This window comes from Ranitomeya imitator, chromosome 4, assembly GCF_032444005.1.
Source record: "Ranitomeya imitator isolate aRanImi1 chromosome 4, aRanImi1.pri, whole genome shotgun sequence".
Lineage (NCBI taxonomy): Eukaryota > Metazoa > Chordata > Amphibia > Anura > Dendrobatidae > Ranitomeya > Ranitomeya imitator.
The window spans coordinates 137,676,707-137,692,705 of NC_091285.1; the positions used below are offsets into that span (position 1 = coordinate 137,676,707).

At 46.6% G+C, this 15,999-nt stretch overlaps 1 protein-coding gene across 2 annotated transcripts in view; it reads left to right on the forward strand.

Annotated features, from left to right (window-relative positions):
• Nucleotides 1–15,999, forward strand: part of NSD1 (nuclear receptor binding SET domain protein 1) — a 149,875-nt gene that overhangs the window by 55,199 nt on the left and 78,677 nt on the right. For both annotated transcript variants that reach the window (XM_069763951.1, XM_069763952.1), the window contains exons 6-7: nt 9,602–9,726; nt 10,494–10,707. In XM_069763951.1, the coding sequence (XP_069620052.1) occupies nt 9,602–9,726; nt 10,494–10,707 (339 nt within the window). The remainder of the gene's footprint in view (nt 1–9,601; nt 9,727–10,493; nt 10,708–15,999) is intronic.

The window sequence follows — 15,999 nt, forward strand, 5'->3', positions numbered from 1 at the left end:
GCTTCCCCTACGGCTGCGGAATCTTCAGCCTGTAGGAGCCGCTCTCACTCTAAGCACAAGCGGCCATCTAAGAAGCGCGTCCGTAGCTCGTCCAACAGGCCCTCTGGTGCCTCAGCGTTCGTTAGCTCCGCTTCCCGCTCTCGCTTCCCGCTCTCGCTTCCCAGGCACTTCTTTTGACCAGGACTCTGATCCTGAGTCTGATAGGCCTCTAGATCTGGAGTCGCCAGGTTATCAGAGCACTATAGATAGTCTCATCGAGGCTGTCAACCAGTCCCTTCAGGTTGATGAGAACCAGCGACCTCCAGTACAGATAATTCGGTGTCTTTCAAAAGGACCAAACGTACTCACAGGGTGTTTGCCAATCACCCGGAGTTCCAGGACATAGGGAGCGTCCAGACAAACACTTTCAGGGCCAGAGATCTCTGGAGTCCAAATATCCTTTTTCTCATGATCTCTGCAAAGGATGGACAGAATCCCCTCCTGTGGATCCTCCTGTCTCACGTTTGTCCTCTAAAACTGTCCTATCCGTGCCGGACGGATCTTCTATCAAAGATCCCACAGATCACCTAGTTGACACTCGCCCGTTCAGATTTTAAGGCTTCAGGCTCGGCACTCTTTCCCTCCTTCGCTGCTATCTGGGTAGCCAAAGCCGTGACTTGTTGGACAGACTCTCTGCATAAGGCCTTACAGAACAGTGACCTTCCTTCTGACATAGCGGAGCTAGCAAATCAAATTTCCTTGGCTGGCGATTACTTAGTAAACGCTTCCCTGGATGCGGCAAACTGCTCTGCACTTATGGCTTTAAATGCTGTGGCTATTAGAAGAGCACTTTGCCTGAGGAAATGGCTAGCGGACTCCGTATCAAAAAAGTCCCTCACGTCTCTGCCATATCTCAGTGGCCGTCTATTTGGTGAAAAGCTGGACAAACTGATTTCAGATGCTACGGGAGGAAAAAGTACTTCCCTTCCCCAGCAGAGATTCAGGCAACCGTTCCGACAACAGCTGCAGGCTCGTTTTCGGCCCTTCCGTGGAACCTATGCATGGCATTCCTCAGCCAGTTCCCCTGGTTCGGGGCTCCGCGCCGGCAGAGACAAAAGCCCTCAGGCTTCATACAGGCCCAACCATTCCTGGAGGGCCCGCTCCACACAGTCTAGGTCCAGGGGATCTAGGCCCCAACCAGTTGCTCCGACGGAGTGATTGTCCCTGTCCCAGAGGACGAAAGGTTCTGTGGCTTTTATTCAAATCTGTTTATGGTCCCAAAAAAGATGGAACAGTGCGGCCCATCCTGGACCTAAAAGCTCTTGAACAGATTTGTCAAAGTCCATCGTTTCAGGATGGAATCTCTCCGTTCCGTCATAACCTCAATGGAACATGGCGAATTCTTAGCATCCATCGACATAGGGGATGCGTACCTCCATATCCCAATCTTCCCACCTCATCAAAGGTTTCTTTGCTTTGCTGTCGGAGAGGAACATTTTCGGTTCACCGCCTTGCCTTTCAGCCTCGCCACCGCCCCCAGAGTTTTCACAAAGGTCATGGCCATTCTGCATTCTCGGGGTCTAGTCGTGCTTCCCTACCTAGACGACTTACTGGTTAAAGGTCCATCTTTCCGAGCCTGCGAGGAGTGCATCCGCATTTCCTTGGATACTCTCTTGGCTGGGCTGGTTGATCAACTTAAAAAGTCATCTCCTGTTCCAGCTCAACGGATTTCCTTCCTGGGCATGACCCTGGATACCTCCCTAGGGTTGGTGCTTCTTCCTCGGGACAAGGTCCTGTCTCTCAACAGGGGGTCAGGAAGCTTCTTCAGCCGTCCCCCTGTTACTTCCGTTTCGGCATGAGGATTCTCGGGAAGATCGTGGCCGCAATGGAAGCGATTCCATTTGCGCAACTACGCCTCCGTCCCCTGCAGCACGTTCTGCTGGACGCATGGGACGGGAGTCCGTTTTCCCTCGACCGACTGTGTCCTCTCCTCGGGTCAAGCAGACACTCCCAATGGTGGATGCTCCGATCCTCCCTTCTCCAAGGGAGGTCCTTCCTCCCAGTCCATTGGCTGGTAGTCACTACCGTCGCCAGCCTCCTAGGCAAGAGAGCGGTTTTTTGCCATCACACTGCGAAGGGAACCTGAACCCATCACAAGTCTCGTCTTCCAATCAATATCCTGGAGATACGTGCGATTCGGCTGTCCCTAAAGCGGTTCCATCATCTCCTAGCAGGCCGCCCCATCCGTATCCAGTCGGACAATGCCACGGCTTATATAAATCATCAAGGGGGCACCCGCAGCAGAGCTGCAATGCGCGAAGTAGAGCACATCCTTCGCTGGGCCGAACACAACCACTCGGTCATATCGGCAGTTCACATTCCATGAGTGGAGAATTGGGCCGCGGATTTCCTCAGCCGGCAAGGTCTTGCCTCAGGAGAGTGGTCTCTCCATCAGGACGTATTCCAACAAATCTGCCTTCGGTGGGGTACTCTGGACGTAGACTTGATGGCTTCCTGGTTCAATGCCAAGGTACCTCAGTTTGTGGCCCGGTCCCGGGATCCCAGAGCAATTGGGGCGGATGCGCTAGTCCTTCCTTGGAGTCGGTTTCGCCTCCCTTACCTGTTTAACCCCCCCCCCCCCCCCTCCCCACCCCTGCCTCCCAGAGTCACCAGGAAGATCAGGGCAGAGGGTGTCCCTGTAATTCTCATCGCCCCCCCTTAAGGAGCTTAAATTTATGGGCTGAACACAAAGGCACATTAGGAGTGAGACATGTAACATAGCTAGTAAGGCCGAAAAAAGACATTTGTCCATCTAGTTCAGCCTATATTCCAGCAGAATAAATCCCCAGATCTACGTACTTCTAAAGAACCTAATAACTGTCAGATACAATATTGTTACGCTCCAGGGAGATATCCAGGCATTTCTTGAACCCCTCGACTGAGGTCACCATCACCACCTCCTCAGGCAAGGAATTCCAGATTCTCACTGCCCTAACAGTAAAGATTCCTCTTCTATGTTGGGTGGAAAAACCTTCTCTCCTCCAGACGCAGAGAATGCCCCCTTGTGACAGTCACCTTCCTTGGTATAAACAGATCCTCGGAGAGATATTTCTATTGTCCCCTTATATACTTACACATGGTTATTAAATCGCCCCTCAGTTGTCTTTTTTTTTCTAGACTAAATAATCCTAATTTTGCTAATCTCTCTGGGTTTTGTAGTTCCACCATCCCCTTTATTTTTGTTGCCCTCCTTTGTACTCGCTCTAGTTCCATTATATACTTCCTGAGCAACTGTGCCCAAAACTACACAGTACTCCATGTGCGGTCTAACCAGGGATTTGTACAGAGGCAGTATAATGTTCTCATCATGTGTATCCAGATCTCTTTTAATGCACCCCATGATCCTTTTTGCCTTGTCAGCCGCTGCCTGGCACTGACTGCTCCAGGTAAGTTTATCATTAACTAGGATCCCAAAGGCCATCTCCATGTCAGATTTACCCAGTGGTTTCCTGCTCATTGTGTAATGACTGACACTTTGCTCTTACAAATAAACACACCTCTATAGTGAGCTAAACGCTAATACAGTGCAGAAGTGTTTTACTCATTATAAAAACATTTGCAACTGCAGTCCTCTCTGTGCTTCAGCTTTCATCTCACAGGCCGCTAGTGTGGAGGGAAGAGCTGTTCAGTAGAGCTGACTGCACTGAGGGAAGACCACTGCAAAAGTGCTGTTTGTATTTGTAATGAGACAAAGGTCAGCTCTGCTATAGTGTGTTAGATATAATCAGGCACAGCTCTGCAGCATAGATGACAGCATTATGAGAGGACGAGTGCTGTTGCAAATGCGTGTAATGAGACCAAGTGCGGAGCTGTAAGTGAGAACAATGTCAGTCATTACATGTCTCACAAACCAACGCCACCTTTTACCATATATACTCGAGTATAAGCCGACCCCCTTAATTTTGCCACAAAAAAACTGGGAAAACTTATTGACTCGAGTATAAGCCTAGGGTGGAAAATGCAGCAGCTACCGGTGAATTTCAAAAATAAAAATAGATGCTCCATACCGTTCATTATGGCCCCACAGCTGTGCCATATAGTGCTTTGCACCGTTCATTATTGCCCCATATCTGTGCCATATAGTGCTCTGCACCATTCATTATTGCCCCATAGCTGTGCCATATAGTGCTCTGCACCGTTCATTATTGCCCCATAGCTGTGCCATATAGTGCTCTGCACCGTTCATTATTGCCCCATAGATTCTCCTGATAAAGCTGTGCCATTGCTGCTGCTGCAATAATAAAAAAAAAAAATGCCTTACTTCCCTCTCTTGCTTGCAGCTCCTCAGCATCCCGTCCCGGCGTCTCTCCGCACTGACTGATCAGGCAGAGGGCGGCGCGCACACTATATGCGTCATCGGGCCCTCTGACCTGAACAGTCAGTGCGGAGAGACGCCGGGAAGATGGAGCGGCGCCCGGCATGTGGAACGCGGACAGGTGAATATGACATACTTACCTGCTCCCAGCGTCCCGCTCCTTCCCCCGGACAGGTGGTCTTCGGTGCCGCAGCCTCTTCCTCTATCAGCGGTCACCGTTACCGCTCATTAGAGAAATGAATATGCGGCTCCACCCCTCTGGGAGTGGAGTCCATATTAATTTCTCTAATGAGCGGTCCCACGTGACTGCTGAACAGGGGAAGAGCTGCGGCACCCGGAGACCGTGGGACTGCAGGGACAGCGCCAGGAGCCCCCTGAAGCAGGTAAGTATGCCTCAGCGCCCTCTCCCCCTCACCCGCCGACCCTGCCGCCGACCGTGACTCGAGTATAAGCCGAGAGGGGCACTTTCAGCCCAAAAATTTGGGCTGAAAATCTCGGCTTATACTCGAGTATATACGGTATTTAAAATAAGCCCTAGAGGCAGATTCTCATGTAGCTCTGCTAAAAGTTAATGTTCGTTTTTTTCCTTCCCCATTGCTTCAGTTCCTTTGAAGCACCTGAAGGGTATCTCTTTTGGGTCTTTTCTATCATATAGACCCCTCAAAGTCACTTCAAATATGATGTGGTCCCTAAAAAGAAAATGGTTTTGTAAATTTTGTTGGAAAACTGAGAGATCGCCGGTTAACTTTTAACCCTTAACTACCTAACAAAGTATGTAAAAATAGTGCTGATGTAAAGTAGACATGTGGGAAATGTTTAACTATTTTATGTGACATAACTCTCTGGTTTAACCCCTTAGCGATCGCCGATACACATTAAAATGGCGGTCACTAAGGGTGCCTAATCCCTCATTGCCCTTTTAAAACAGCGATCGGGAATAAGGCTGTAGCGCCCCCCAGAGTCGGAAAATCTCCGGAGTCTTGGCTACCAGGAGTAGCTGACACCCCAGAGAGAACATGATCAGGGACGGATTTTCCGGTGTCTGATCACAAAATTAAAAAGTGTGCCAGCAGTTTCAACAATTTCTCTCCCCTCTGACATGATATACATGTCAGAGGAGAAAAAAATGATGCAAACCACCCCCCTCCTATCCGGGCCCCCACCCACCCCCGGTACCTCTGCGATCACTCGGTCCCTCCTGTTTTGTCTGTCCCAGCATCCTCTTCGTGGAATAAAAAATTGCCTACACCAAGATCTGCCGGTACCTGGCAACAATAGGATATTTTTCATATTATTTATTTATTTACTTATTTATTTATTCTCACTGTGACAGGATAGTAAATCAAACTCCCCTTTGGCTATGTGCACACGTTGCAGATTTGGGTGCAGAATTTTCTGCACAAAATCTGCATCTCCTGGCAGAAAACGCAGGTGCAGATTTGATGCGTTTTTATGCGGATTCTGTGTGGTTTTCATGCGGTTTTTACCCCTGTGGCTTTCTATAATGGAATGGGTGCAGAAATGCTTCAGATCCGCACAAAATGGTCCCCTGAGGAAGCCATCTTCGCGAAACGCGCGTTGGGGCCTTTCCTTCCTGTCTGCCACGGTCTCTCCCTATCTCCCTCCCACATGGGTAAGCATTTGGCATGTCGTGTCTGATGAGTGTAGCGACTCTAGCGGTACTAGCTGCGGCATTTACATATACATAGGCTCTCTGTGTTATCATTCCTCTATTTTTAGATTATGGAATGCCTATTTACAACTCACTCTGAGTACCTACATATAGGGATGGACCCCTCCTGGCAGGCTGTTTGTGTTTTTTACGTGGTTTTTTTTTCCCCCTTGTCTTTTTGTATCTTTGGGCTCTTTAGCCGTTTTTATACTATTTTATGAGCTGGCTGTTCAATAAATATTCACTTTTGAAATTATTACTTTTTTGACTGGTAGGCTCTAATCTTTCTACATTTATACCTAATGAGAGTATACTCCTGATCTTTTGTAGGTGGTATATATTTGGTGGAGTCGCGGTTGCGCTCTCATTTCATGGTCAAGCACTATAGGACTATACAGGTCCTTCTCAAAAAATTAGCATATAGTGTTAAATTTCATTATTTACCATAATGTAATGATTACAATTAAACTTTCATATATTATAGATTCATTATCCACCAACTGACATTTGTCAGGTCTTTTATTGTTTTAATACTGATGATTTTGGCATACAACTCCTGATAACCCAAAAAACCTGTCTCAATAAATTAGCATATTTCACCCATCCAATCAAATAAAAGTGTTTTTTAATAACAAACAAAAAAACCATCAAATAATAATGTTCAGTTATGCACTCAATACTTGGTCGGGAATCCTTTGGCAGAAATGACTGCTTCAATGCGGCGTGGCATGGAGGCAATCAGCCTGTGACACTGCTGAGATGTTATGGAGGCCCAGGATGCTTCAATAGCGGCCTTAAGCTCATCCAGAGTGTTGGGTCTTGCGTCTCTCAACTTTCTCTTCACAATATCCCACAGATTCTCTATGGGGTTCAGGTCAGGAGAGTTGGCAGGCCAATTGAGCACAGTAATACCATGGTCAGTAAACCATTTACCAGTGGTTTTGGCACTGTGAGCAGGTGCCAGGACGTGCTGAAAAATGAAATCTTCATCTCCATAAAGCATTTCAGCCGATGGAAGCATGAAGTGCTCCAAAATCTCCTGATAGCTAGCTGCATTGACCCTGCCCTTGATGAAACACAGTGGACCAACACCAGCAGCTGACATGGCACCCCACACCATCACTGACTTTGGGTACTTGACACTGGACTTCAGGCATTTTGGCATTTTCTTCTCCCCAGTCTCCCCAGTCTTCCTCCAGACTCTGGCACCTTGATTTCCGAATGACATGCAAAATTTGCTTTCATCAGAAAAAAGTACTTGGGACCACTTAGCAACAGTCCAGTGCTGCTTCTCTGTAGCTCAAAAGTGGCTTTACCTGGGGAATGCGGCACCTGTAGCCCATTTCCTGCACACGCCTGTGCACGGTGGCTCTGGATGTTTCCACACCAGACTCAGTCCACTGCTTCCTCAGGTTCCCCAAGGTCTGGAATCGGTCCTTCTCCACAATCTTCCTCAGGGTCCGGTCTCCTCTTCTCGTTGTACAGCGTTTTCTGCCACATTGTTTCCTTCCAACAGACTTACCATTGAGGTGCCTTGATACAGCACTCTGGGAACAGCCTATTTGTTGAGAAATTTCTTTCTGGGTCTTACCCTCTTGCTTGAGGGTGTCAATGATGGCCTTCTTGACATCTGTCAGGTCGCTAGTCTTACCCATGATGGGGGTTTTGAGTAATGAACCAGGCAGGGAGTTTATAAAAGCCTCAGGTATCTTTTGCATGTGTTTAGAGTTAATTAGTTGATTCAGAAGATTAGGGTAATAGGTCGTTTAGAGAACCTTTTCTTGATATGCTAATTTATTGAGACAGGTTTTTTGGGTTATCAGGAGTTGTATGCCAAAATCATCAGTATTAAAACTATAAAAGACCTGACAAATTTCAGTTGGTGGATAATGAATCTATAATATATGAAAGTTTAATTGTAATCATTACATTATGGTAAATAATGAAATTTAACACTATATGCTAATTTTTTGAGAAGGACCTGTATATATTTTATGTATATCCAATATGTCAGTTATTGTTAAACTTAGATCCACACAAAAGTGACATGCTCCTTTCAATCCACTGTGTTTTCTGTGTGGAATTTCCGGCACCATTAGCACAGCATATTTTTTTCCTATTGATTTACATTGTACTGTAAATCACTTTGCGGATCTGCAGCGTTTCTGCACGGAAAAAATGCTGCGGATCTGCAGTAAATCCGCAACGTGTGCACATAGCCTTTGTCACCCCTTAAATAAAAATTATTTAAAAAATTTTCATTGGGGTTTTTTCAAAAGTATTAAAAAAAACCAAAAAACTATATGACGGCTAGTGTTGAGCACAAGTGCTCACTACTCAAGTTTGCATCAGGTGGTCAGGTATGCACAGAGTATTGTGGATCCCCGCATTTTTTTTTGGGGGGTGGGGGGGTGTCTAACAGCCGCGAAGCATGCGGGGCAAGGACTCAAGCATGTCACTCAAGCACCCGTGATATTTGGTGCACCCAATGCAAACTGTAATAGTGAGCACTTTTGCTGAACACTAATGACCTATTCAATATGACGACCTAATGTTATCAAATTGTGTGTTGTACCTGTGGATTCCAAATGCTCACTATAACCTTGGATAAAATCCTTGAGGGGTGTGGCTTCCAAAATGGGGTCACTCGTGGGAGGTGTCCACTGTTTAGGCACATCAGGGGCTCTCCAAATGCGACATGGCGTCCGCTAATTATTTCAATAAATTTTACATTCAAAAAGTAAACTGGCGCTCCTTCCCAGCCCTGCCATGCACCTAAACAGTAGATTTCCCCACAAATAAGGGAACAGCGTATTCTGGAGAAACTGAACAACAAATTTTGGGGTCCATTTTCTGCTGTTACCCTTGTGAAAATAAAAGTTTGGGTCTAAAGTAAATGTTTTGTGAAAATTAAATGTTCATTTTTTTTCCTACCACATTGCTTCAGTTCCTGTGAAGCACCTGAAGGGATAATAAACTTCTTGAATGTGGTTTTGCGCACCTTGAGGGGTACAGTTTTTAGAATGGTGTCACTTTTAGGTAATTTTTTTTATCCTATAAACTTCCCCCCAGTCACTTCAAATCATTTCTATCATGAAGTGCAATATGTCCCGAAAAAACATTCTCAGAATCAGTGGGATCCGTTGAAGCGTTCTAGAGTTATTACGGCATAAAGTGACAGTGGTCAGAATTGTAGTCATTTTCCTGGTCATTAAGGTTGGAATTGGCTCAGTCATTAGGGGTTAAGGGCATAAAAATTAAGTTTGAAAATTGCAAAATGTTCTAAATTTTCACCAAATTTCCAATATTTTCACAAATAAATGCAAGTCATATAGAACAAGTGTTATCGCTACCATGAAGTACAATATGTAACAAAAAACAGCCTCCGAATCAGTTGGATCTGTTGAAGCGTTCCAGAGTTGACCACATAAAGTGACAGTGGTCAGAATTGTAAAAATTGGCCTGGTCAGAAAGGTGAAAACGGGGTGAAGGGGTTAAGTACTGTCAGTATGTAGTTCATATAGCTGGATGGTGACAGACCAGCAGTAATGTTTACACGTTTTGTCTGTCTTCAGGAGAAAATTGGGGTAAGAAACATAGAAAAAAATCGAAAAGGAGATCCCTTCATCATGCAGATGACCATTGGACAACCAGCACTCCAAAGAAACGGAACTGCAGGCGGACTGTCGCATCTTCTCTGGTAAACCTTTCAATAATTTTGCTTGTTGTCTGGAAGTGCTAGCATTGTTGGATAGTTTTTATTTTTTTTTCTTCTTATGTGAGCATCGCATAAGACTCCACCGCGAAGTTCCCACGATGAGTACTTGGTGCTTTTTTGATGCAACATGTAGTTCTAGCATAATGGATGGGATTCATGTAAATTTCATGCCCACTTTGGAGCGCTGCTTGCATTGAATACCCTGCACACAGACACTGTAGGAGCCAAGAACAGTGTCGGCGTGCTAAATCACAATAGTGAGAACACTATGCTGGTGATTGGTAATGTGAGAGCCCGCTATTGACACACTGCTATTGATTCCGGCAGTGTCAGTACGGTTTCATTGGCGCCACTCTGTTTAAATGCAGCCTTATGTGATTGACAGTGACATTAAAATTAAGGGCGATTAGAGCTGAGAACTGGCTGCTGCTAAGTCAAGTCGTAAATGCCGGCATCTAAAGTCTGTGGAGGGAGTTTAGTTTCTAAGGTGTTAGACTGATACAAAATGCGGAAATATGGATATGCTGCTTTATGAAGGAAGCCCCAAATATCAATGAGCTATTCACAAATTTCATTCACATTTATGCAATGTCTGAACTCTTATTTCCAAGACGAACCGAACTACAATGTTAAAGCCACCATACCAGTTTTGTGTACAAAGCATATAATATTTAAAAGATGGCATGCTGGCTTAAGATGTGTCTGAATCACGTCTTTTGTGTTCTATTTTTGCCTTTTCTAATTCTTAGAGTGAACTCCGAGAGAGAGGCCGCATAGGTCGCTCAGGTAATGAAACCAACGAACAGACCTTCCTGTCAACTTGTGAAACAGATGATCGCTCGGCTATGGAAACAAATTCTCCAAGCGTATTCTGTGATGTTTCCTTCATTAAAACGGAGAATACCAGTATATTTCCTTCAGATGTTCCTGAGCAAGCTGCTGGAGGGGCAGTGTTAAAGCAAGGTGAGCGCATGTATGCAGCACTTGTGATGAGATGCTACCTCTATTCTTGGAAGTAATACCATAACCAGCCCTGCAGTATATAGTGTGTGTGTATTATTATTATTATTATTATTATTATTATTATTTATTGTTATAGCGTCATTTATTCCATGGCGCTTTACATGTGAGGAGGGGTATACATAATGAAAACAAGTACAATAATCTTAAACAATACAAGTCATAACTGGTACAGGAGGAATGAGGACCCTGCCCGCGAGGGCTCACAATCTACAAGGGATGGGTGAGAATACAGTAGGTGAGGGTAGAGATGGTCATGCAGCGGTTTGGTCGATCGGTGGTAGCTGCAGGTTGTAGGCTTGTCTGAAGAGGTGGGTCTTCAGGTTCTTTTTGAAGGTTTCGATGGTAGGCGAGAGTCTGATGTGTTGTGGTAGAGGGTTCCAGAGTAGGGGTGATACGCGAGAGAAATCTTGTATACGATTGTGGGAAGTGGAGATAAGAGGGGAGTAGAGTAGGAGATCTTGTGAGGATCGGAGGTTGCGGGTAGGTAAGTACCGGGAGACGAGGTCACAGATGTATGGAGGAGACAGGTTGTGGATGGCTTTGTACGTCATGGTTAGGGTTTTGTAGTGGAGTCTCTGGGCAATGGGGAGCCAGTGAAGGGATTGACAGAGGGGAGAGGCCGGGGAATAGCGGGGGGACAAGTGGATTAGTCGGGCAGCAGAGTTTAGAATAGATTGGAGGGGTGCGAGAGTGTTAGCGGGGAGGCCACAGAGCAGGAGGTTGCAGTAGTCAAGGCGAGAGATGATGAGGGCATGGACTAGGGTTTTTGCAGATTCATGGTTGAGGAATGAACGGATTCGTGAAATAATTTTGAGTTGCAGTCGGCAGGAAGTGGAAAGGGCTTGGATATGTGGTTTGAAGGAGAGATCAGCGTCAAGGATTACCCCGAGGCAGCGAGCTTGTGGGACTGGGGAGAGTGGGCAGCCATTTACTGTAATTGATAGGTTCGTTGGGGGGGTCGCGTGAGATGGGGGAAAGATGATGAATTCTGTTTTGTCCATGTTAAGTTTCAAAAATCTAGCGGAGAAGAAGGATGAAATAGTGGACAGACATTGAGGGATTCTGGTTAGAAGGGAGGTGATATCTGGTCCAGAGATGTAGATCTGTGTGTCGTCAGCATAGAGGTGATACTGAAAGCCATGAGATTCTATGAGCTGTCCCAGGCCAAAGGTGTAAATGGAGAAGAGCAAGGGCCCAAGGACTGAACCTTGTGGGACTCCGACAGATAGAGGGCGAGGTGAGGAGGTGGTGTGTGAGTGGGAGACGCTGAATGTCCGGTCTGTTAGGTATGATGAGATCCAGGATAGGGCCAAGTCTGCGATGCCAAGGGATGAGAGGGTTTGTAATAATAGGGAATGGTCCACTGTGTCAAAGGCAGCCGACAGGTCGAGGAGGAGGAGGACAGAGTAGTGTCGCTTGCTCTTGGCGGTTAAGAGGTCATTGGTGACTTTAGTTAGGGCAGTTTCGGTGGAATGGTGTGACCGGAAGCCAGATTGTAGGCGGTCAAAGAGGGAGCAGGAAGAGAGATGGGAGGACAGTTCAAGGTAAACGTGTTGTTCCAGTAGTTTGTGTGTATGTAGTATGTGTGTATGTATGTCATATATAGAACCTGTCACCAAATGTTCCCAATGTAAAATACAGCCACCACCTTTAAGACCTTTTTTTCACTGTACCCTAGTATGTCCCCAATCCTCTCTGCATAGCCCAAAAAATACTTATCCCCCCTCATACCATCCGGTCCGATGAGCATGGCTGGTCTTGCTTCGGCGCCTTCTCTTTCCTCACAAAACGTTCCTTGGTTCATGTGGATGATGGTTCCCATTTCAACCACAGTGTCCCCCAATTATGCTCCTTTGCTGGTGTATTTCGCTCTGTCCTGCTGAGGTCAGAGCAAAGTACTGTAATGCGCATGTGCCATGAGAGGCCAAAGAGCGCCCATGACCCATAGGTAAAGCCAGAGCATTACAGTACTTTGCCTTCAGCATGGCAGAGCAAATTACTCCTGCCCAAGAGTGCGATTGGGAGACGCTATGGATGACGTAAGACTCCTCATCATCCACATGAAGCAAACAGGAGGTGGGCAATTGTGACGAGAGGAGGTGCCGAAGTAAAACAAACGACGTACACCAGATAATAGTTTTTTGTTTTTTTTTGTGCTTTGTAGAGGGGATTTGGGACTTGCATACAGCTTAATCACCCTGTGGCCACTTTTTTAGTCACATGGGCAGTACATCAAGCGACTGTAACCGCCACATTGACAGCCACAAGCTGTCCATGTGCAAGGTGAATGATCTCAGCATGCTCACAAGTGACCAGTGACTAACAGCTCCCTAAATCAGCCCTATCACTGCAAGTACTGCAGGAATGGATACAGTTTTCTCCCTGTAGTTGACAGTAGTCAGGCAGGAGTTTAAGGCTATGTGCACACGTTGCGGTTTTTACTGCGGAACCGCGGCGATTTTGATGCTGCGTGTCCACAGCAGTTTCCATTGCGTTTACAGTAACCTGTAAACCCTATGGAAACTGCAAACCGCTGTGCACATGCTGCGGGAAAACCCGCGCAGAAACGTAGCGGTTTATAACCCGCAGCATGTCACTTCTTTGTGCAGAATCGCAGCGATTCTGCACCCATAGAAATGCATTGATCCGCTTACTTCCCGCATGGGGCTGTGCCCACCATGCGGGAAGTAAGCGGATAATGTGCGGGTTATACCCGGGGTGGAGGAGAGGAGACTCTCCTCCAGGCCCCGGGAACCATATTTGTGGGTAAAAAAAAGAATTAAAATAAAAAATGTTATACTCACCTCTGAAGTCTCAGCGCTGCACGCAGCCGTCCGGTCTGGGTTGCTGTGCGAGCAGGGCCTGCGGTGACGTCGCGGGCACCTGACTGTGACGTCACGAAGGTCCTTCTCGCACAGCATCTTTGGAAGCGGACCGCCGCCTGCAGCGCCGAGGAGATCGGGACGCCAGAGGGTGAGTATATCATGATTTTATTATTTTTAACATTACTATTGATGCTGCATATTGCTGAATATGCAGCATCAATAGTAGGAGTAAAATCCCGCAGCGGAACCCGCAGGACAAACCGCGATAAATCTGCAGGGATAACCGCAGCGGGTTTGCCCTGCAGATTTATCAAATCCGCTGCGGGGAAACCCGCAGGGACAGGACGCAACTTGTGAACATGGCCTAACACTATTTTCCTGCAGATTAACCCTTTATCTGCTGAGAACTAGCATTTCTAGACACAACCGGTTCTCCTTGACCCCATAATGACCACCGATACACCTTTTAACGGCGGCAGTTAAGGGTACTTATTTCTCAACGCCGCTTTTTAACGGCGCTGAGAAATAAGGGTATAGCACTCTGGTTTTTACTGACCCCAGCGTTGTGATCGCCGTCATTAAAAGAATAACGACGACCGCAAAAAAAAAAATAATAATTCAGATTTCCCATTAAATTTCTCTCTCTGGTGTGATCGCAGATCAAAGGAGAGAGAAATGGGGTCCCCAGATTTCCCCCCAAAAAAAACACCACCACCGGTACTTCCGGTGTCCCTGCATTCCTCTATGAAGTCCCTCTGCCAGCGGCGTCTTCTTCTGGGAAGAAAATGGCGGGCTCATGCGCAGTGCGCCTGCTGAGATCTGCAGGTCAGCACCAGGCAACAATTGGAATTTTTTCCTATTGGTTCATTTTGATCACTGTTATAGACCCTATCATAGTGATCAAAATAAAAAAAAAATCGTAACCTCCTTGGTTAGCTAAAAATAAGAATTTTTTTTTAAAAAGTACTTCATTTTTCAGTCGGGGCTTGGGTTGGGATTAGGATTAGTGGTGTGTTGCGGTTAGGGATGGAGTTAGGATTGGTGGGGGATCGATCCACTGTTTAGGTACATCAGGGAGCCTCCAAACGTGACATAGAGCCACCATTGATTCCAGCCAATTTTGTGTTCAAAAAGTCAAATGGTGCTCCCTCCCTTTTGAGCCCTGCCGTGCGCCCAAACAGTGGCTTTCCCTTACATATGGGGTATCAGTGTACTCAGGAGAAATTGCAGTACATTTTTTTGTGAAAAAGTAAAATGTTCATTTTTTTCCTTCCACATTGCTTTAGTTCTCGTGAAGCACCTGAAGGGTAAATAAACTTCTTGAATGTGGTTTTGCGCACCTTGAGGGGTGCAGTTTTTAGAATGGTGTCACTTTGGGGTATTATCTGTTATATTGACACCTCACACTCACTTCAAATGTGAGGTGGTCCCTAAAAAAAGGTTTTGTAAATTTTGTTGGAAAAATGAGAACTCGCTGGTCAACTTTTAACACTTATGACATCCTAACAAAAAATAGTTTCCAAAATTGTGCTGATGTAAAGTTGACGTGGGAAATGTTATTTTATTAACTATTTTGTGTGACCCCACTCTCTGATTTAAGGGTACAAAAATTGCAAAATTTTCAAAATTGTTGCCAAATCTGTTTTGTTTTCATAAACGTAAATCATATCAAAGAAATGCTACCACTAACATGTAGTACAATGTGTCACGAAAAAAGAATTTCAGATTAAGCGGGATACGTTGAAGCATTCTAGTGCTATAACTTGATAAAGTGACAGTGGTCAGAATTGTAAAAATTGGCCTGTCATTAACCCCTTCCCGACCCATGACGCCACGTAGGCGTCATGAAAGTCGGTGCCATTCCGACCCATGACGCCTATGCGGCGTCATGGAAACATCGCGTCCCTGCAGGCCGGGTGAAAGGGTTAACTCCCATTTCACCCGATCTGCAGGGACAGGGGGAGTGGTAGTTTAGCCCAGGGGGGGTGGCTTCACCCCCTCGTGGCTACGATCGCTCTGATTGGCTGTTGAAAGTGAAACTGCCAATCAGAGCGATTTGTAATATTTCACCCATTATAACGGGTGAAATATTACAATCCAGCCATGGCCGATGCTGAAATATCATCGGCCATGGCTGGAAATACTAGTGTGCCCCCACCCCACCCCTCCGATCGACCCCCCACCCCCCCGATCTGGCCGGTACACTGCTCTGGCTCCCCTCCGTCCAGTGCTCCGCTCCCCCCCGTGCTCGTGCCCGCTCCCCCCGTGCTCCAATCACCCCCCCGTGCTCCAATCACCCCCCCTGCACTCCGATCCACCCCCCCCCGTGCTCCGTTCCACCCCCCGTGCTCCATTCCAGCCCCCCCGTGCTCCGTTCCACGCCCCCCGCGCTCCGTTCCACCCCTCC